The sequence below is a fragment of the Miscanthus floridulus genome, chromosome 8 (assembly GCF_019320115.1).
Source record: "Miscanthus floridulus cultivar M001 chromosome 8, ASM1932011v1, whole genome shotgun sequence".
NCBI classification, from domain to species: domain Eukaryota; kingdom Viridiplantae; phylum Streptophyta; class Magnoliopsida; order Poales; family Poaceae; genus Miscanthus; species Miscanthus floridulus.
The window spans coordinates 53936423-53959850 of record NC_089587.1 but is presented as its reverse complement, the minus strand read 5'-3'; the positions used below and the strand labels follow the sequence as shown (position 1 = coordinate 53959850).

Here is a 23428-nt window from a genome sequence, read left to right as displayed (position 1 = left end):
TATGCATGTGTATAAGATTTCAAGCCTCGCCAAGAGAAAGTCATTTGAAAACTACAAAGAGAATATTGAGGTACTTGAAGCATACTCAAAATGTTGGTTTGTGGTATCCCAAAGAAGTAAAGTTTAAGCTAGTTGGTTACTCCGACTCGGATTATGTGGGATGCAAGGTTGAAAGGAAGAGCACCTCAGACACATGTCAATTGTTGGGAAGATCACTTGTTTCATGGTCATCAAAAAAGCAAAATAGTGTTGCATTATCAACCGCCAAAGCCGAATACATATCCGCTGGTAGTTGTTGTGCACAAATACTTTAGATGAAGGCCACCTTAAATGACTTTGGAATCAAGTTCAAGAAAGTACCATTGCTATGTGACAATGAAAGTGCAATTAAGTTAACCAACAACCCGGTTCAACATGTAAGAACAAAGCACATTGATATCCGCCATCATTTCATAAGAGATCACCAATAAAAAGGGGATATTTGCATTAAGAGTGTGGGCACTGAAGATCAACTTGCTGATATATTCACCAAGCCATTAAATGAGAAAAGGTTTTACAAGCTAAGGAATGAGTTGAACATATTGGATTTCTCAAATATGTGTATGATGCACCTCCTTCGAGCAATCTAAGGTAAAAGTTGATTGACATGGCATACATCCTTGCTAAGGACATGTTTAGTGTATCTAGTCATCTTTCACATTTAATAGGCTCATTCATAAAAATAAAATGATTTTAATATTTGTATGGTACCACTATTGCCTCTATGCTTAATTTGGTCAAGTGGTAGCATATGACATGTTTGTGGGCTTGTAAACCTAGTGTTTGATCTAGAAAATGAGCTCTAAGTGTTTAACTCAACATGGTACAAGATAACCCTTATTTGGAGGTTTAAAGAAGCTTGTTCTTGGATCAAACCGAGTTAAATATCTTTGGTAAGTATTCTAGATTGAACCAAATTTGGGAAAATAATCATCGCCCCATTGATTGACATTGATAATCTCGACCTATTTAAAATTAAACCTTTGTGGTCATTGATGACAAAGGGGAAGAAATAGTGTACACAGATAGTGAAAAGATAACAAAGGGGAGAAATTGACATATGGAGAGATATATGACAAAGAAAGGGATCAATTTGAGCACACAAATAGGGGGAGCAAGCTCATAAACTTGGTGGATGCATTTGAATGTGCATTTCATATGTTTGCTTGCATGACACAAGTTTTAAATTTTAATATTTATGGTTGCATGGTATATGCTAGTTATAGGATTGAATGATGAAATAAAAACTAGCATGCATAGATTAAGAAACTAGACTTATGTTCATTTTTATGAAAACTAGACCCTTGCTTCTAACGTTGATCTCATGGGATATTCTAGTTTTTGTGCATGTCTAGTTACTAATGATGCTAAGGATGGTATATTGGTGCACTCCGATTGGTATCACGCTTTAAATGTCCATCTTTTATACCTTAGCATCATTTGGTAGATATTATCTCCTATATTTCCTATCTAAGCATATGTGCAAGCTACAATCCAAACTCTTAGCACATATGTAGGGGGAGCAATTGCTACCATATGGGATTCATGAAACTTGTCCATATCTTTTTACACATGGTAAATATGCTTGGGCAAGCAATATTGATTCAATTAAATTTCAATTCATATCTTTGTGTAAGGGTTGTCATGAATTACCAAAAAGGCAAAATTGAAAGCTCTAGTTTCGTTTTAGTGAATTGATAAAACCCTAAGTGCTAACCTAGTTCATCTAAGTGATCATGAGATAGGTAGCATTATTTCAAGTGATGAAGCAACGGTGAAGATCATGATGATGGTGATGCTATGGTGATGATCAAATGCTTGGACTTGAAGAAGAAGAAAGAGAAAAACAAAAAGTTTAAGGCAAAGGTGAAACTTGATATGAGCTTTTTTGTTTTGGTGATCAAGACACTGAGTGAGTGGGGTCACATTTAGGATTGATAGCCGTACTATTAAGAGGGGTGAAACTCATATCAAAATGCGGTTATCAAAGTGCCACTAGATGCTCTAACTCATTGCATATGCATTTAGGATCTAGTTGAGAGCCAACACCCTTGAAAATGTTTATGAAAATATGCTAACACACGTACACAAGGTGATACACTTGGTGTTTGGCACACTTGAGCAAGGGTGGAGAAGTTAGTGAAGTAAAGGAGGTGATTGCCACTGTGAAACAGTGACCGGACGTAGGTCACATAGTGACCGGACTCGGGGGAGCAGCGCCCGAACAATTTTAGATGAAGTTGGGGTGCTCAGGCTCTGTTGTTGAAGTGACCAGACGCTAGGTCAAAATGTGATCGGACACGACAGTGGTAAGTCCGATCAGAAAAAAGCTGAGGCAACATAATCTAGGGTATTGCACCAGACGCTGAGATGGGTTCGATCGAGGTACACCGGACGCGTCCGATCAAGAAAATGTGGCTCTGGATGCTCTCTGGAAGTGATCGGACTCCACATTATTGGAGCGTCCGATCATTCTATCAGTGCGTCCGGTCGTTGGGTGTTGGTGCGTAGGCGTGTGAGGACCTAACGCGGACATGGTGCGTCCGGTCAGCTTGCCTGCGCGTCTAGTCGTGACTTAGGGGTTGCGCTGACTCACTTGACCATTGAGATCGTGCAGATTGGCAGCGAATCCAAGTGCTTTGCTTGAGTGTTTACATCTTGAGGTACTTGGTGTTTGTGTTTTGCTATGGGATTCGCTTGTTACTCTTGGTAGTTGTTGTCACCTAGATGGCTTGGAGCAGCGAGGATCGTCGAGCAAAGGTTGGTGATTGTCTCCGACTCCGATCGTAGTGATTGTGAGGGGTTCTTGACTTTTCCTCGGCGAAGAGCCAAAAGGTACTCTAGTGGATTGCCCGTGGCTTGTGTGATCCTCATCTTATGTTGGTTGTGCAGCACCCTATTGAGGGTTTGACGTGTGATGCCAATTAGCGTGTGAACCTCCAAGTGAGTGAATCGCCACAATGATGACTAGCTTGCCGGCAAGCAAGTGAACCTCGGTAAAAAAATCATTGTGTCATCATTTGATTCCGAGGTGATTTCATTGGTATTCATTTTTATGATTGATTGGTTCATTCCTCGACTCGACGGTATAACCATCTTGCTCTCTCTCTTTATATTACCACAAACTAGTTGTCAAGCTATTTAGTGTAGATAGTCGTGAGAGCTTGTTAGTTTGGTTAGTGTGGCTCTTTAGTTAGCCTTTAAGAGCACACTAACTTAGTGTAGTGACATAGCCATTGTGTGGATAGAGGCTATAGAAACTAGAATTATGGTAAGTGGCTTGTATTTTTAGTAGGCTAGCGCAACACTCGCTTCGTCTCATATTTGTCTAACTGGTTTGCTAAGTGTTGTTATAGAAATTTTTTAATAGGCTATTCACCCCCCTCTAGCCATTAGGACCTTTCAGTGTGAAATGCACATTTATGAGTTTTATTTTTCTTTCTTATTTTTAAATCATTACTAGCATTTAAGACTACTAGCATGTGATTGCCCTTTTCTACGTTGTTTGACGGGCAAGTGTCACTTATGAGCAGTTTTAAACTATTTATAATTTCTTTTAAAAAATGCTTTGAGTCTCAAAGAAAGTTGGAATGACTTATAAGTTAATATGGAGGAAGTAGTTATTATGATGGCAAGATTAATTTTAATAAGTGCTAATATGGTGATTAGTGTGTGTTTTGTGTGCCAATTAGGGTGGTAGTAGTGTTAATTACATATTTAATGTTTTTAATTACTGATTATCATGCCAACATTAGTGTTAGTGCATAATTAGTTGTCATTATTTTTAAATAATAGATACAAACTCAACTATTATCATCACATCCACTATCATCCATCCAACCAAAAAGATAGCTCCATCCAACCAAACAGAAAGCATGCGACTCCCATCCATCCAACTAAACAAAAAAAATGGCTCCATCCAACCAAATAGAAAGCATGAATAAGTCCATCCTAAACACATGGATGGTCATATCCTATCCAACTACATCCCCAAACTAAACATGCCATAAATGATTGTACTATTTGAGATTACTAGTGTATGATTGTTCTTTTTCTACATTGTTTGAGGGATGAGTGTCATTTATCAACAATTTTGAACTATTTATTATTTCTTAGGAGATATACATAAATCAATTTCCACAAAATATCCTTTTTTTAAAAAAAAGATCAATAAGGATTCATAAAGTTACACCATTTTGAACAGAAAATCCAAAAATAAAATAGTCATGAAAATTCAAAGTTGTAGTTATTAGTATCCTACATTAGTAATTTCAAAGCTGTAAGAATAGTTTCTTACACAATATTCTGATCCATAACGAAATAGTCAGGAAAAGGGGCAAAAGGGCCAAGCATGCAATTTTTTGAAAAAAAAACACCAATAAACATCATAGTTCAAACAAGCAACACAACCTCAAATTTGCTAGTTAGAGTAAAAAAACAGAAAAAGAGAAGGCGCAAATCAGATCGGCCCAAACAAGGCTGTTGCACACAAGTTCAGGGTTAACTGGGCCCAGCTAAACCAAAGCTCTACGTTTTATTTTCGATGCTCACCTCATCAGTGTTTTATTATACCGTGTGGAGTAACACAACAATTTTCATAACATGTTAATCTTGTGGTATGGTTGCCCAAGACATGTTAATCTATATCCCTTATAAAGTTAATCTCCACTACAAGTTCTATCTTAATATTCAAACCATCTACATCATTTGGTATTAACTATCCACATCATAATCACTAATAACTATGCCATCTCACTAAAGCTAATCTCACTGCAAGTTTTATCTTAATATGCAATCTATCCACCTCATTTTCCACTAATAGCCACGTGATCCCACTAACCATGTCATCTCCACTAAACGCAATTACTACTTTCAATATATAAGAAATATAAAGCCATCCATATAATATAATTAGTTTTGTTGTTCCATCATCTTATAATTTGTAATTTGGTGAGTTTTATTATTGGATTCTTCCATTGTGTTGCCTTTTTGATAAAATGGATATAAGAGCATGTAGGCTTAACAGACATGCAATTATTTTTTTCTAAAAATAGTCTCGCAACAACACGTGAGGTTCATTCCTTTTTTTTTTTTTGAAACAAGAGGTATCATTCTAGTTTACACGAATTTGGCCACCAAAACATATCAACAATGGAAGTGAATGGACTACTCCTAGGTGGGAGTTGGTAGGGCCAAGCAACTACTCTGCCTGGCCCCACTTTCCAGAGGGGAACAATACTCAGTCTCAGTGTACTGTATCTTGTGGCCTGCCTTTGCCTATTCCTCCTCTGCAGAGATATTTTGAGATGGGTTGGGCTGGGTTGGGTGACATAGATTCTGGACCATTTCCGAGGACTGATAGCTTCCTAGTAAAGGTGTTGTCACCATGATTCCCCCTTTGCATTCCATGGCCATGCATACTCCTCCCAGCTAGCTTTATCCTGTCCCCTTCGACAGACACTTCGAATGCTTGCTAGCTCAACGGCTGGCGGCTATGTGATCACAAGCTCCTGCAAACTCTCGTGGAAAAAATAAAGAATCACAAAAGAAGATTAGATTTGCTCTTTTTTCGTGATCGATAGCGCCACGCTTAGCAGTAGACGCCTAGGACCATCAGATCAGACTATGCTGGCAATTTTCCCGACAGAAGAGAATATTATAGTACCTCGGATCTCTCAGCTATAGCTGTAATACCCTGAAAATTTTGTATTTTTCCAAAATAGATAAAATGATTTATTAAATATTTTTTTGAGCATCGAACATAGGGAAATAATAATTTTTATGGAATTAAAATCAAACATAAGGTTAGTAACTACTTATACATATATGCTGCTGCATATTTATTTTTGTGATGATTGGTCTTGATTCAAAGTGCAAATGAATTAAAAATGTGCTTTTGGAAATCTATTTGGAAAAAGAAAAGGAAAAATCCTTCTCACTCTCTCTCCTTCATTTCGGCCCGCAGGCCTTTTCTTCCGCGCCAGCCCACCAGCCTAGCTACGCGCGTCCTCCTTTCCCCTCCTCCTATTTTTCTCTTGGGCCGGCCCAACCCACGCCCACTCTCTCCCGCACGCTGGCAACCGCCGCCGCTCCCTTGGCCCAGCACCGCACAGCAACGGCCCGCGCACCTCCTTCCCTCTCTGCCGCTGACAACCTAGCCCCGCCCGTCAGAGCCGCCCCCAACCTCCCGCAGCGCGCGTCAGCCGCAACCGTCGCCCCGCGCCCGCTCCTCGCGACGTGGGCACGTCGCCCCGCTCCCCGGCCTCATTTAAAACGGAGCCGTGACCCCGCCGCTCCCCCTGCTGCTTTTCCCCGCTTCTTCTTCGCGTTCGTCGAGCGCAGCAGAGGCCGCAACCGCCGCACCGACGAACCGTGATCCACCGTCCGCCCTCCGCGTGGTCAGCCGACCCCAAACCGCCGTCGACATCGATTTTTCCCATTGTGAGAACCCCCTTGCTCCCCTCTTTCTCCCCGTGCCGTTGTTTTCTTGTTTCACGGCTTCTAGGGTCCGTTTTGCGTGCGCCCGCGAGCTTCCGACCGTCGGCCATGGCGACCACCGCCTCGGCCGGGTCCTCCGGACGCCGTATCGGCCTGGCCGAGGTCTCCTTCACCCCTGCCATCTCCCAGTGCCCTCGGTTCTTCAAACCGTGGCCCGAAGGCCGAGTTCCGCACGCGCCGGCATGTTCCTTGCTGCCAGAGCTACTGTTCCCGGTCGGCTCCTTCTTTCTTCCCCCCCAGATCTAATCCGAGCCACCCATCTGTGATCCAACGGCCCACGTAAGCCGATACCCCTTCGCGAGTCAATTTTGCCAATGAGTCCCTGAGCTTTTCTAAGTCTTAACCCGCAGTCCAAAACACATTTCCAGAGTATGCTTTCCCCTTTTGAAAACGTAAAATATATTATTTTAGTCCAAAATACGTTTTCAGTATTTACAGAAATGCCATTGCACTGTGTTGCTTATAAATCATCATTATAGCTCCGATTTGACCCGTTCAAATTGCGTTAGGTTCACAATTAAGTTCTCTACTTGTTAATACCACTGTTAACCCTATTTGCAACATTTAAATTTTGAGATTAGATTTAGTTAAATAAATTACTATAGGAAATCCCATTTAAATCATAACTTTTGCGTTTTAGCTCCGTTTTTCGTGAACTTCGTGTTGAAGTGATCGTAGCGAGACAGAATCTTTTCATAAACATTTTATACTTGTTTTCTATACTGCTGGTGTATTGTTCTAACTGTAGGATTGTTTGCTTTGCATGAATGCCTTTGGAATGTTGTATGTTGCCATGTTGATCGCATTCAGACGGTGAGGAGAACGTTGAAGACCAAGAGTTCTTCGACGACCAGTAGGACCAGCAGGAGTTTGCTAACCAAGGCAAGTATAGCATGGGCCTACCTTGATGTCCTATTCACTTTAATCATTCACTCATGTGTATGAGTCTAACTTTGATGACCAGAAGGACATCCTAGTCATTTGATGACATGTTTCCTTGACTCGCGGTGAATGTGCACAACCTCTATAGAGGGTTACAAACTGTTATAATAGTCATGCTCACGGTCACGAGCGGCCCAAAAAACTCACAGAATAACTAGTTAATTATTGTGCTCATTTATGATGATCTATAATGATAATATGATACAATTGATTCTGATATCTGATCACGTGGGTTTAATTGGGCTTAAGCATAACTTGATAATAGTTGATGATAAAATCTTGACCTACTAAAAGTGTTAACTGCAGTAAGCCAGTGTCATCCTTTTTGAGCTTTCATAACCCCATGTTAACTTGTTAAGTATGGGAAGTACTTACGCTTGTTTACTTTCTATATTTGGATAAAAATCCCGGATGGGTAACAGATGACAACGTGTATAACAAGTTTTCTGAGGACTATTAGGCTTGTGGTCAACCAGTTGATCGTCCCTGTGATGGAGTTACCATGAGAGAGTTATCTTTTATTTTCCGTTGTGTTGTATAAGATTATGTAATGGTATTAATCGTGATGTAAGAAACACCATAATGATACTTTATGTAATTTGTCAACTTATGTGTGTGACTGATCTCTGGACACACATGAGCTTTATGCATTCAATTTTATACATAAAATTAGATGTGACAAATTGGTATCAGAGCCATGTTGACTGTAGGACGCAAGCCTAGTTAGAGATGGTCGATTTAGTATCTTTGCTCCATTGGTTTCTTGCTTATTGTCTCATTCTTGTTATTTTATTAAAATATTTATGCTATTCATATCTTAATCTATTATATAAAATTGTTGATTCTAATTCTATCTTACTCTAAATCTATAGATGTCTCATAACCCAAAGACCGCCTGCCTCAGCACTACAGGATACCGTGCCTTGTTCACCCCCCGTGCTCCACAGGCGGAGAAGGAGATTGTGATCATCTCCGATGATGAGGTGGAACCTTTGATCGAGGATGATGAGGAGTGGATGGCTACCCCAACACCTGCACCTGCTCCTACTCCAGCTGTTGCACCTGTCTATCCTACTGTAGCTACCCTAGCAGAGTCATCAGCTACCTCACCTACGCCTGTGCCACCCCTAGTTGTTCCTGTGGTGGATGAGGAGATAGGCTAGAAGTGCAACTACTACTTCAAGCTAGCCCTAGAGACGGCTTACTACCACACCCTCCTTACTCATGTGTTGGATGACTACTACCCTGATCTGCACGCCTCCATCAGCTATCATTGCGTAGAGTACCAGCATCCCTTGGAGGCAACCTTTTGGAAGGTAGAGCTGGTTGTCACCGCTTGGAATGACATAAAGAATGGACATGAGGTGGAGACTGTTCACCGTGCCACTGCTAGACGGGCTCACGCATTGGATGGCATGGAAGATGCAGCACAGGACGCCTACATCTACTACCATGGTCGTCGTTTTGAGGCCATGAAGGAGGATCATTTTAGGTTCCTCCCTTGCAATGATCATGAGGGTAACTGGCAGGTCCTGGCACCACCAGAGAGTGATCCAACCCTAGAAGCCACAGTGCAACATGTCCATGCCATGCAGGGGTAGATGAAGAGGTCAAGGGAGAGCTGCGTGCATCATAGAGGGCCGAGAGGCGTCTCCAGAAGCAAGTTGATAAACTGCGTGCTCAACTTGGGCTACCACCGATCTACAAGAAGAAGCGCCGGTCGTTCACCATGATTGACACCGCCCCATAGGTGTTAGATTCCTTGTTTAAAGATTATAATGTTGTTAGTTCGTGAGTCATGTCTAGTCTTGTTTGGTCTTGTGAACTTTAATGATTAGATGTTTTCAATCATGAACTTGGATGATTTAGAGTTTGTTTGATTGCTGGAGGTTTGTGGGCATGTTCACAACTTTCTTAGGTTTGAACCTTAAGTTAAGATGATGGTCTTAATGTAGATGGGTTTGCTTTATCTTATCTCTGTTGTACTATTTTCTAGAGCAGCCTGTGTTCTTTATCTTGTATCTCGAGATCTAGGCTATCAAAAATTCTGAAATTTTTGTGGAGATATCTAGACTTCTGTATATTTCCAATGTCTCTAGAATCACATCAATATTTGTTCAGGTTTGTGAGATCTAGCTATCACAAATTGATGTTCCTGCGCAGACTAGAACCCAGAATAGATTCAGTTTAGCTATGTTTTTTACCATGTGTATGTCAGAATCTGTAAAAGTGATCTAAATAAAAGTTGTAGCTGATCTCCTAAGCTTTCCAACCGTTCTTGGTACATCTCTATGGGATCTCTGAAACTCAAGTTATGACAGATTTACCGAACTATTGTAATTGAATCTTGACCAAAAAGTTTTCAGCATTGTTCATTATCTTTCATAAGCTTTCTATAAATTGGAAATCTCTAAACTTTTACACATTTGTTGAAAAACAGATGGCCACAAGAGGAGGAAGAGGCAGAGGCTGTGATCATGGATGTGATGCTCTCATAAATCCACCACCACCACCACCAATGACTATAGAACAATTGATGAGAATGCAAGCGTAGTTAATGCAAGCCATGATGCAACGCTTGGATAACGAACCTACAAGAGGACCACTGCCTGTTTAGGTCAGAGACAAGCGTGGAGAATTCATGAAGCGTCGCCCACCAGTGTTCACCCATGCCTCAGACCCTTTGGAGGCAGATGATTGGTTGCGTGCTGTGGAAAAGCAACTTAACATAGCACAATGCAATGATCTTGAGAAGGTGTTGTATGCTTCTGGTCAACTCTAGGGAGCAGCTCAGGATTGGTGGGATTCTTTCCAGTATGGACGCCCCAATGATGCTCCTGCTATCACCTGGTGGGAATTCAAGGACAATTTCTGATCTTATCATATTCTTGATGGACTCATGGAATTGAAGCAGGAGAAATTCAGGTCCCTCAAGCAGGGATCCATGACTGTGGTAAAGTATCGTGACAAGTTTGCTCAATTATCATGCTATGCTCCAAATGATGTAGCTGAGGATAAGGAGAAGCAACGCTATTTCCTCAAGGAACTTTATGATGGACTACAGCTCCAGCTAATGTCCAACACCTACCCTAACTTTCAGTCCTTGGTGAACCATGCTATTGTGATTGACGATAAGCGCAAAGAGATGGAAGCCAAGAAGAGGTGACTTCAAAGGCAAGCTTCTGGAAGCAACACCCGCTCGCGTGCCTATCCCTAGTAGGGTTTTTAGTAGAGGAATCAAGGACCATCTAACTAGGGAAACCGTGGTCAGTATCCTCAGCATAACCAGTTCCAGCAACACCTTTAGTACCAGCAATAGTATGGTAATCAACGTCCCCCACAACAGACCTGCAATCCGACAACACGCCAGAGAATGCCCAACAATGCTCTTGTGAAGAGTGGTGCACCCAATAACCCCAACGCATGCTACCGCTGTGGAGAAGTAGGTCACTATGCTCATCAGTGTCCAAAGAAGTAGAACCAGCAAGCTCCTCAGAACCAGAATGGCAATCAGAAGTTCAACGCCCAACCACCTCACACTATGAAGGTGAACTATGTGTCACCTGATGCAGCTTAGGAGACGCCTGAGGTCATGTTGGGTACATTTAGTGTCAACTCAATCTCTGCTATAGTACTTTTTTATTTCGGTGCTTCGCATTCTTTTATTTCCCAAGCTTTTGTTAGAATACGTAGCATACCTTTATGTGCCATGAAAAACCCCATACTAGTAAATTCATCAGGAGGTAGTATGCTAGCTTCTTATTGGAGTCCCTCAGCTAGTATTTCCTTAAGAGGGTAGACTTCAAAGTGAAACCTATTGTGTTGAGAACAGCAGGAATTGATCTTATTCTAGGAATGGATTGGATGAAACAACACCGGGCAGTGATTCAGTGTCAAGAGAGATCTGTTGTTGTGACATCACCCAATGGAGATAGAATCTATGTAGAAGTGGTAGTGTAAGCTCAGTCAATGGCCACTGTGAACCAGCTGGATGGTGATGCCAATAAACAAGATCGTGTTGTAGAGGAGTTCTCGGATGTCTTCCCCGATGACTTGCCAGGTATGCCACCTGACCGTGACATTGAATTCATTATTGAATTATTACCTGGAACTGCACCAATAGCTAAACGTCCATATAGAATGGGGGTTAATGAATTAAAAGAGCTTAAGAAACAACTAAAAGAGTTGCAAGAAAAAGGTTTTATACGCCCTAGTTCTTCCCCATGGGGGGCACATGTGATCTTTGTGGATAAGAATGATGGTAGCCAATGGATGTGTGTGGATTACCATTCACTTAAAGAGGTGACTATCAAGAATAAATACCCTTTGCCTAGGATTGATGATTTATTTGATCAGTTGAGAGGAGCATATGTGTTCTCCAAGATTGATCTCCGCTCAGGTTACCATCAACTAAAGATTCGAAATTCGGACATACCTAAGACAACATTCACTACACGGTATGGCTTGTATGAGTATATCATTATGTCTTTTGGATTGACCAATGCACCTACATACTTTATGTATCTGATGAATAAGGTGTTCATGGAGTTTCTTGATAAATTTATGGTGGTATTCATTGATGACATACTAATATTCTCCAAGACCGAAGAAGAACATGCTGAGCATATAAGGTTGGTCTTGTAAAAGCTTAGAGAACATAAGTTGTATGCTAAGCGAAGCAAGTGTGAGTTTTGGTTGAAGGAGGTCTCTTTTCTGGGTCATGTTGTCTCCAATGGTGGAATAGCAGTGGACCCAGGCAAAGTACAAGATGTGTTGAATTGAAAACCATCAATCAATGTAAGTGAGATTCGTAGCTTTTTAGGATTGGCTGGATACTACAGGAGGTTCATTGAAGGTTTTTTCAAGCTTGCTAAGCCTATGACAGCTCTGTTGGAAAAGAATACTAAATTTATATGGTCTGATAAATGTCAGGCAAACTTTGATGAGCTAAAGAAGAGATTGACTATAGCTCCAGTGTTGACTTTGCCAGATTTAAGCAAGAACTTCTCTATATATTGCAATGCATCCCGTTTGGGCCATGGATGTGTGCTTATGCAAGAAGGAAGAGTAGTGGCATATGCATCTAGACAATTGAGGAAGCATGAGTTGAACTACCCTACTCTTGACTTAGAATTGGCAGCTGTGGTTCATGCTTTGAAAATCTAGAGACATTATCTAATTGGGCATAAGAGTGATATCTATATAGATCACAAGAGTTTGAAGTATATCTTTACTCAGTCAGATCTGAATTTGAGACAACGTCGTTGATTGGAATTGATCAAAGACTATGACTTGAAAGTGCATTATCATCTGGGAAAAGCAAATGTCATAGCTAATGCACTTAGCAGGAAGAGTTATGTCAATGGACTTGGGATGACATTGATGCCAACAGAGTTGTGTGCTAAAATGGAGCATCTCAACTTGAGTTTTGTCACTAATGCAATGGAATTGGTGATAGAGCCTACATTGGAGCAAGAGATACGCAAAAGTCAGTTGGAGGATGAAAAACTAAAAGAGATAGCGGAGAATGTAGTGCTTGAAAAGGCACCAGGATTCAGGATGGATGAGAATAGTACTCTTTGGTTTGAAAAAAGGATATGTGTACCTGAAGTGAAGGCTATCCGTGATGCAATTCTGCAAGAGGCCTGTGAGTCTGCTTATTCTATACATTCTAGAAGTACGAAGATGTACTTGGATCTCAAAGAGAAGTATTGGTGGTATGGTTTGAAGAGAGATGTGGCAGAGTATGTGGCTTTGTGTGACACTTGTCAAAGAGTGAAAGCTGAGCATCAAAGACCTGCAGGATTGCTACAACCAATGAAGATTCCTGAGTGAAAATGGGAAGAAGTTGGTATGGATTTTATCATAGGTTTGCCCCACATTCAAAGAGGTTATGATTCAATATGGGTAATAGTGGATCGACTCACCAAGGTTGCTCACTTTTTACCAGTCAAGACTACCTATATGAGTGCAAGGCTAGCAGAGTTGTACATGGAAAGGATAGTGTGCTTACATGGTGTTCCTAAGAAAATTGTGTTGGATAGAGGCACTCAGTTTACATCGCAATTCTGGCAAAAAGTACATAGATCTTTAGGGACAAAGTTGAATTTCAGTTCTGCTTACCACCCACAAACTGATGGACAGACTGAAAGGATCAATTAGATTTTGGAAGATATATTGAGAGCTTGTGCCCTACAGTATGGTACTAGTTGGGATAAGAGTCTGCCATATGTGGAGTTCTCGTACAACAACAGTTACCAGAAGAGTCTCAAGATGGCACCTTTTGAGGCGATGTATGGGCGTAAATGTAGAACGCCTTTGTTCTGGAATCAGACTGGTGAAACTCAAGTGTTTGGACCCGATGTCCTTAGAGACATAGAAGAACAAGTGAGAATGATTAGGGACAACTTGAGGGTGGCTCAGTCCCGATAGAAGAGTTACGATGATACTCGCAGAAGAGAGCTGACTTTCGAAGTTGGTGATTATGTGTACCTAAAGGTGTCACCAATGAAAAGTGTGAGAAGATTCAATATGAAGGACAAGCTAGCACCGAGGTATATTGGACCTTTCCGGATTATAGAGAGACGTGGAGAAGTGGCCTATCAATTGGAACTACCGGAAAGTTTGTCAGGTGTGCATGATGTGTTCCATGTTTCTCAATTGAAAAAGTGTTTGAGAGTACTAGAAGAGCAGATTCCTTTGGAAGAGCTTACTGTTAAGGAAGATCTTACATATGAAGAGTATCCGATAAAGATCTTGGAAACTACAGAAAGAGTTACAAGAAGCCGAACTATAAAGATGTGCAAGGTGCAGTGGAATCGATATTCAGAGGATGCGGCTACTTGGGAAAGAGAAGATGATCTGAGAAAATCTTATTCGCAGCTGTTCGAGTAAGCGATCAACCAATCTCGAGGACGAGATTCTTTTTAAGGGGGCTAGAATTGTAATACCCTGAAAATTTTGCATTTTTCCAAAATAGATAAAACGATTTATTAAGCATTTTTTGTGAGCATTGAACCTAGGGAAATAATAATTTTTATGGAATTAAAATCAAACATAAGGTTAGTAACTACTTGATGCATACATGCTGCTGCATATTTATTTTTGTGATGATTAGTCTTAATTCAAAGTTCAAATGAATTAAAAAATCTATTTGAAAGTGCTTTTGGAAATCTATTTGGAAAAAGAAAAGGAAAAATCCTTCTCACTCTCTCTCCTTCTTCATTTCGGCCCACGGGCCTTTTCTTCCACGCCAGCCCGCTAGCCCAGCTACGCGCGCCCTCCTTTCCCCTCCTCCTGTTTTTCTCTTGGGCCGGCCCAACCCACGCCCGCTCTCTCCTGCATGCTGGCAACCGCCGCCGCTCCCTTGGCCTAGCACCGCACGGCAACGGCCCGCGCACCTCCTTCCCTCTCTGCCGCTGACAACCCGGTCCCGCCCATCAGAGATGCCCCCAACCTCCCACACCGCTCGCGTCAGCCGCAACTGCCGCCCCACGCCCGCTCCTCGCGACGTGGGCACATCGCCCCGCTCCCTGGCCTCATTTAAAACAGAGCCGTGACCCCACCGCTCCTCCTGCTGCTTTCCCCACTTATTCTTCACGTTCACCGAGCGCAGCAGAGGTCGCAACCGCTGCACTGGTGAGCCGTGATCCGTCGTCCGCCCTCCGTGTGGTCAGCCGTCCCCGAGCCACCATCGACATCAATTTTCCCCGCTGTGAGAACCCCCTTGCTCCCCTCCTTCTCCCCGTGCCGTTGTTTTCTTGTTTCACGGCTTCTAGGGTCCGTTTTGCGTGCGCCCATGAGCTTTCGGCCACCGGCCATGGCGACCGCCGCCTCGGCCGCGTCCTTCGGCCGCCGTATCGGCCTGGCCGAGGTCTCCTTCACCCCCGCCATCTCCCAGTGCCCTCAGTTCTTCGACCCGTGGCCCGTAGGCCGAGTTCCGCACGCGCCAGCATGTTCCTTGCCATCGGCCATGGTTGCGCCGCCGCCGGAGCTACTGTTCCCGGCCGGCTCCTTCTTTCTTCCCCCCAGATCTAATCCGAGCCACCCATCTGTGATCCAACGGACCACGTAAGTCGATACCCCTTCGTGAGTCGGTTTTGCTAATGAGTCCCTGAGCTTTTCTAAGTCTTAACCCGTAGTCCAAAACACATTTCCAGAGTATGCTTTTCCCTTTTGAAAATGTAAAATATACTGTTTTAGTCCAAAATACGTTTTCAGTATTTATAGAAATGCCATTGCACTGTGTTGCTTATAAAATCGTCGTTATAGCTTCGATTTGACCCGTTCAAATCACGTTAGGTTCACAATTAAGTTCTCTACTTGTTAATACCACTGTTAACCCTGTTTGCAACATTTAAATTTTGAGATTAGATTTAGTTAAATAAATTGCTATAGGAAATCCCATTTAAATCATAACTTTCGCGTTTTAGCTCCATTTTTCATGAACTTCGCGTTGAAGTGATCGTAGCGAGATATAGAATCTTTTCATAAACATTTTATCTTATTTTCTATACTGCTGGTGTACTGTTCTAACTATAGGATTGTTTACTTTGCATGAATGCCTTTGGAATGTTGTATGTTGCTGTGTTGGTCGCGTTCAGACGGTGAGGAGAACGTTGGAGACCAAGAGTTCTTCGACGACCAGCAGGAGTTTGCTAACCAAGGCAAGTATAGCATGGGCCTACCTTAATGTCCTATTCACTTTAATCATTCACTCATGTGCATGTGTCTAACTTTGATAACCATAAGGACATCCTAGTCATTTGATGACATGTTTCCTTGACTCCTATGGGTTAATTGCATATGGGTAGATTGCTAGCGCTCTAACTGAACATGATCTAAACAATGGTTAAAGGTTCTATGGAAATAAAGGTAAAACGTGCTTTATAACAACTGATCCATAGGACGAAGGTGCAAATAACTTTGATCATGATGCCCTAAGCCCTCCCGCCCTCCATAAGTACTTATCTGTCGGCAAAAGCTGGGACTGACAGTGCAACCGTGAGAGTCATATGGATCTGACTTTAGCTCAGTAATAGGATCTTTTCTAGCTTGTTAGAGGTTACCTTTATGGCGCAAAAGGGGCTTGCCACATTGGGTATAGGGCTGCCTCTGTTCCTATGTGTATAGTCGCGATGGATATGTGTCATAGGAAAGGGGGGTTTCTACATCTGCCTGCCGAGGAAACCTAGCGGCCCTAACTTATTAGAGAAACCTATGAAATGGCTTCATAGTGTACCATGCCCACTCACCTTGGTAGTGATATGGGAGTAATTAATCCGGGCATATGGGAATCACGACTCGCGGTGAATGTGCACAACCTCTGTAGAGGGTTATAAACTGTTATAACAGCCATGCTCACGGTCACGAGCGGCCCGGAAAACTCACAGAATAACTGGTTAATTATTGTGCTCATTTATGATGTTCTATGATGATAATATGATACAATTGATTCTGATATCTGATCACGTGGGTTTAATTGGGCTTAAGCATAACTTGATAATAGTTGATGATAAAATCTTGACCTGCTAAAAATGCTAACTGTAATAAGCCAGTGTCATCCTTTTTGAGCTTTCATAACCCCATGTTAACTTGTTAAGTACGGGAAGTACTTACGCTTGTTTACTTTCTATATTTGGATAAAAATTCCGGATGGGTAACAGATGACAATGTGTATGAGGAGTTTTCTGAGGACTATTAGGCTTGTGATCAACCAGTTGACCGTCCCTGTGATGGAGTTACCACGAGAGAGTTATCTTTTATTTTCCGCTGTGTTGTATAAGATTATGTAATGGTATTAATCGTGATGTAAGAAACATCATTATGATACTTTATGTAATTTGTCGACTTATGTGTGTGACTGATCCCTGAACACACATGAGCTTTATGCATTCAATTTTATTCTTAAAATTGGGTGTGACAATAGCCCATAGGATGGCATAGCTTATTAGTATGATTGCGGTGTCTTCTTCTCAAACTAAACTTAACGGTCTTTTAAAATGGTGTGTGGTCAATCAAGGAGAAGCTCTGATCCCCTAGTCTGCATATTCTTGAGCTCCTGATGACTCACGCTTGGCCACTAATCTATTGCCCAAGTGTGCCACCGGTTGCAAGCAAAGCTGCAGGCCACCGGCAGGCATGTGGCTTGTTTGCACGATGCTTCCATGTCCATGCTAAACGCCAGCAGAATATAATAGAAACGCTTCAGTTCCCTGCAACTCTCTTTCACACCACAAAGCAAGCAGCAGCAGCAGCAAGCGTACATCCATGCCATGATGTACCCCTGCTTTCATTTTCAGGCGTGTTTCTTTGTGGTGAGTGGTGTCGATAGCGACCGGGCCTGGGATCAAAAGAAAAGATTAGGACGAAGAATCTGATGCCCCTAAGCAGGCAGGCAGGCTTGTGGGGTTGTGGCAGTATCAAAATCTGCACGTTGCTGTCACTGACCTGATGAGCTTTAGATCAACCTCAACCTCTGCAGATATTTCAAATGATGTTACTTCTGCGTTCCCCCTACCCAGGCTGGATATTTTCCATTTAAGAACACCTATTTGACCAGATAACCAAGCATCCACACACGAATCATATCCTAATCCCATGCCCAACTGGGTAATTACGAATTCCAGATCCATCTTTGCCATGAGGCAACTTGCACAAATTGTATTGCCAGGTGAGCAACAGTGCCGCATGTTTCAGCTGCCATTGTGGCCATAAATAGTAAATCTCACCAAAAGAACTGTGGCGAGACATGAAATTAGGACTTCGGGCACAAAGGAAGCATCCAGACAGTGAGGCCATCACACAATGCCAGTGCAAATGCGAGCCTATATCATTTTTCTTAGGTTAGCAAATACGCCTTATCCACAAACAGAAGAGGAAGGAATTAAACACAACAAAGTAGTGGGGACATATACAATCTCCAGCAAAGCTGTCGCCATTTAGGAATACTATCATGTTTCTGGGGCAGCTGCCCTGATAACTCAGCGCGTGCAAGGTTGACGACCGAACAAAGATGCACGCCTCAATTTGATGACCGAAGAAAGATGTATGCCTTGGCGGAAACTGATCTCGTCGTGATCCACATCTTCCCAAAGCTTGGATACACTAAAAGTGACCTTCTAATGTAGTTAGCATCATCATCTACACCAGTCATCACAAGTTGCCTGCCTCAGGTAAAGCTGCAATAACAAAACATAAATCTACCATGAGCAACTTTGATCACAATCATGAAACAAGACTCATACTGAGTTGCCAAATTTCACCAAAAGGTGTTCCAACCTATAGAAATTACCAATCATGAAGTCATCCTAGCAACAACAAAATATAGTTCAAGGCTTAAATACTAGGCATGAACACCTTCTCTGACAGACGAGATTAAACAGTAGCATTCGAGTGTGATAATTGACACTTGGCAGCTCACAAGCTCGCATACCATCTACATGTCGCTACACCGAAAATAGACCACAAAAAAGTGGAAATGTAATGCTTTTAGAATCTAAAAGCAAGTTGGCTACCCATCAGCTAGAGCACTACTGGGATTGCGAATCACTCCAAGCATCATATGATGGCTCTTGGCAAGGCAAGCAAAGCTTTCTCGTTATGATGCAGCCATCCCTTTTTCCCAGTAGAAACTTCATGACCGTAAAACCCATAAGTAGCCATCGACCTTTTGCTACATCGTTTATAGGAAAAAGTCTACATAACCCCCTCACCTATTGCTCCTCGACTACTTCACCCCCAACATACAAAACCAGGTATTTAACCCTCTTACCTTTGCAAAACCGTTCAAATAACCCCTTAGGGTGGTTTTGCATAGCGGTTTTGCCACGCTGGCGCGCTGAGGTGGAATTTGATGCTGACGTGGACAAGCCCCACTTGTAAGTGGACAGGTCTTCTCTCATCCTGAGCCTCGCTGTCCGCACCGAAATAGCTCCCCGCGCCGCCGCCACTCATCCCGTGACGCATGCGCCGACCATCAGTGCTTGCACGTTTATCTATGTATTTGCTTCAATTGTTCACCTGCGAGCGCGAGCTCGCCAGCCACCGGTGGGTAAGGAAACGCCGGAGAAGGGGAACAAGACGTCGTCGGGAGAAGGAAGCGTCGTGCCGCGGGAGGTAAGGGGAGAAGACCTGCCCACTTACAAGCGGGGCTACTTGTCAGTCGTCCACGTCAGCATCAAATACCACCTCAGCGCACCAGCGTGGCAAAACTGCTATGCAAAACCACCCTAGGGGTTATTTGAACGGTTTTGCAAAGGTGAGGGGGTTAAATACCTGGTTTTATAGGTTTGGGGGTAAATTAGTCGGGCAACAATAGGTGAGGGGGTTATGTACACTTTTTCCATCGTTTATATCAATTCGCTCACCTTACAATTAGTATTTTTATTAATTATTCCCTGGCAATGCTACTCACGAGTTATTTAAAAGAGATCGATCTACCATATTTATTTTTTTAATTCAGTACTGCACATCTTGCTTGTTAAGATGCATAATTGCATCCACGTTCGCTAGCAGAAACTTTTCCATTTTTGTAGTACAGTGAATGGTACTTGCAGTTCTTAAGTATTCACTTCACTGAAATAAACATGCCATGGAATTTTCAGATCAAGGGGGGTTGCAGACTCACTCATTTCGGCCAATGCCCGCGTTGGAGCAATTCCTCGCCGGAGTGCCGCTCCCGGATTGCGCGGACCCGGAGCTGAAGAAATCTGAGGGCGATCTCTTCCTGTGGCGGGAGGCGAGGAACCGGCCACCGTTCCGGGAGGAGGTGGCCTCGTCGCTGCGGCCGCCGTGGCGCGCTGACGACGAGTACTGGCACAAGCCCGGCTGCGAGGTGGAGCACGGCACGTTCTCCTGGAAAGAAACATGGCGACATTTGGATCAGAACGACCGGTCGCTCACGAATTGGAGGAAATAGTCGATCCTATCATCGTCGACCACGATTCACGAGGGAAAGCATCCCGATCGACTATAAAAATGGCATCTTTGCAAAGCGATAGAATGGCAGATCGAGCGATAGAATGGCAAATCGAGAGAGGGGCGATAAAGGCGGCACCTTTGCGCACTCTGCGGCACTCGCGCCGTTGGCGGGGGCCTCCCGGCTGCTGCTGGACGTGGAGCTGGCGACGGGCGGCGGCGTCGCCTCGGCTTCCTCCGTCCACGGCACGACCTGGTTCTCCCCCTCCCCTTCCTCCTCCTCCTCGTCGTCGTCGTCCTCGTCCTCAAGGACCACCTCGTCGTCGCCGTCGCCGCTGCCGTTGTCGTCATCCTCGTCGTCTCGGCCGCCGGCGGCACCGCCCATCTCCTCGTCGGCGCCGCCCACGCCGACGGCGCCCTGGCCGCGGCGGACGCAGCGGTCGCAGAGGGAGGCGGTGGGGCCGAGGCGCGGGCCCGCGGCGCGCCACGGCGTGGGGCGCGCGCAGCCCCGGCACAGCAGCGCGCGCGCGTGCCGCGCCACCAGGAAGTTGGCGCCGTGCACCTGCGCGTCGCAGCCCCAGCAGAGCGTGGCCTCGTCGGCGCTGCAGTACACCCTCGCTGTGGCGCCGCACAGCTCGCACGCGCACCCGGGGCCGGGGCCGGCGGCGCCTTTCTCCTTCCCCCCTTCCCCCGCCGCCGCCGCCGCCGCCGACATGATCCTCGCCCTTCGACCTCGCCTCGCCACACACGCAGGGGGAGATTTCTCGGTTTCTTTCCTTGCCTTTGTTTGCAGCGGCGAGAGAGATGTGAGGAGGAGGGAGTAAACGGAAGGAGCAGTATGTGGTGTGTGATGTGAGGCTGGAGTTTGGTTGAGCAGTATGTGGTGTGTGATGTGAGGCTGGAGTTTGGTTGGGGGCTTGTTTAGATGGTAAATTTTTGTAATTCGGATACTGTAGCACGTTTTGTTTGTATTTAATAAACTTTGTCTGATTATGGATTAACTAGGCTTAAAAGATTCGTCTCGTGATTTACAATCAAACTGTGCAATTAGTTAATTTTTTTATCTATATTTAATACTCGATACATGTGTTCAAAAATTGATGTGATGAAAAAAAAGTGAAAAAACTTGGAATTTAGAGATGATCTAAACAAGGCGTGGATGCGGGAGGTTTTGAGCCTCCAACCGAGGATCCTCTGCGGATACGCTTCGCTCCCACTACTGGCCGCGGGAGCCTCCAGCTGGACATTCCTTCCGTGCCTTCCTTTTCTCTCTCTTCCCCCTCACCCCTCACTTCACACTCTCTGTCTCTCTCTCCTTCCCGGGACCGGGAGGCGTAGCTGTGGAGCGTGATGGGTTTATCTTTATCCAGCGGCTGGTAACACCGCATGGCTTAGATTTATTTATTTATGGAAATATCTAGAGAAAGGCTATCCAATGACCGACACTCGATTTCTCGCCTGCGCTGGCGCCCAACACCTGCCCCACACCCTTCTTCCCCAACTTCGGTGGCCGACGTCCACCCCACCCCTTTCTTCCCCAACTTCGATGGACTTAGAAGAGAAGGGACGGGGGCGGTGGGACAGCGACAGGGCAGTTTAGGGGCTCTGGCGGCAGTGAAGGCGTCCATGGCCGGAGCTTGCCACAGAAGAAAAGGAGGGGGGGGGGGGGAGAAAGCGGTCACTGCGGGCGAGCTCCGACGAAATCCTAGCACGCCTGCGGCGGCGGCGATGTGTCAGGTCTGAGGAAGAAGATACGAAGAGGAAAAATCAGGTGCCGAGAAAAAGAAAAATACTCGAGTGCTGGCTAGCCAGATCCAATATCTAATGAGTTCTTTTACATCTTTTGTACGTATGATCAATTTCATATCATAAATATTATATAGTGGCTTTTGATCATTGTATTTTGGCAGAGACTTCAAAAAACGCATGACCGTTTTAAAAAGACGCACCGCACGGCCACCTCCCCTATCTCCCTCCCCACGCCCACACCTGCCAGGTCGTCTTCTACCTCACACTTCTTCCCTAACTCCGGCGGCAGGTTCTAGCTAGCGACAACGGGTTCAGCGCTGGCGAGGTGTGTCCTCCTCCTCCTCCTCCTCCTCCTCCTTCTCCTCCTCCTCCCGCATTCAAGCACTCCCAGGTTAGGGTTCCAGTGGGCCCCTTTCTTCTTCTCCAACTCCAGCGGGCTTAGAAGAGGAGGGATTTGTGAGAGGCAGGCCGGCCAGGCGGTGCGGACGCGCGGGAGGGCGGCTTAGGGTTCTAGCGGCAGTGGAGACGGTCGGGTCAGGGTGGGGCGGGGCCGCCCATGGCCATGGTGGAGCTCGGAGAGGGGCGGGAAAGAAGAAGGCCGTTGCGGGCATGCTAGGGTTTCATCGGGGCTTCGAGGCTGCGACGCCGCGACCGTGGAGCTCCGTCGAAATAACCCTAGCACGCCCATGGCGGGGCGGTGGGACTGCGGGCGGAAGAAGAAGAATAGAAGTGTGTGTGCAGCTGTGCGGAGCGGCCGACCGTGCGGCTGGCCTAACGCGCAGCGTTAGCAGACCCCTTGTATTCTCATTTCACTTCTAGTTCCCCCCTTATGTTAATCTCCTAACCCATTAATATGTGTATCTATTTAACTCAGAGGCGAAGGAAATCACAAATTGACAAATTGTTCCTCCAAGTTCACTACTCCCTCCGTTAAAAAAAACTTGACATTTTAGAGCTGTTTAGATAGATTAGTATAAAGAGAAATGGCCCTAAGTACCTCTATTTAATAGAATTGATTTTCCTAAGTGTCCCTTTGGAACGTAGGAATTTTGCAGAAATAGCAAATGAATTTTACAAAAATCAATTTAAGTATATACAGGAAAAAGCATGAATAAAGGGGTTGGGACAAATATGACGACATCTTTAATAAGTGTGAAAATATACGTAAGTATATGTATCAATAACTTTTAAAATATTTTTATAGTATTTATAACAAAAATCACAATATTTTAATAAAAAATGGGTGAATTGATACTTTGTTGTGATGTAAATTCAAATTTTT

General features: G+C 44.2%; 1 protein-coding gene across 1 annotated transcript; it reads right to left on the bottom strand.

Annotated features, from left to right (window-relative positions):
• Window positions 1–18286: 18286 nt before the first annotated feature.
• On the bottom strand, window positions 18287–21264 carry LOC136476397 (zinc finger protein HD1-like). Its single transcript, XM_066474221.1, has 3 exons — window positions 20537–21264; window positions 20108–20334; window positions 18287–18659 (listed from the first exon to the last, which is right to left on the bottom strand). The coding sequence occupies exons 1-3, from the start codon at window positions 21110–21112 to the stop codon at window positions 18650–18652; spliced, it is 813 nt and encodes a 270-aa protein (XP_066330318.1). The 5' UTR covers window positions 21113–21264; the 3' UTR covers window positions 18287–18649.
• Window positions 21265–23428: the final 2164 nt, after the last annotated feature.

What these genes read in the sequence shown, in the direction of transcription:
- LOC136476397 (XM_066474221.1), bottom strand. Translation starts at nt 21,112, where the DNA reads ATGTCGGCGGCGGCGGCGGCGGCGGGGGAAGGGGGGAAGGAGAAAGGC. An exon ending in GTGCCGCAGAGTGCGCAAAG is followed by an intron (nt 20,335 to 20,536) that starts GTGCCGCCTTTA and finishes GTTTCTTTCCAG; the next exon opens with GAGAACGTGCCGTGCTCCAC.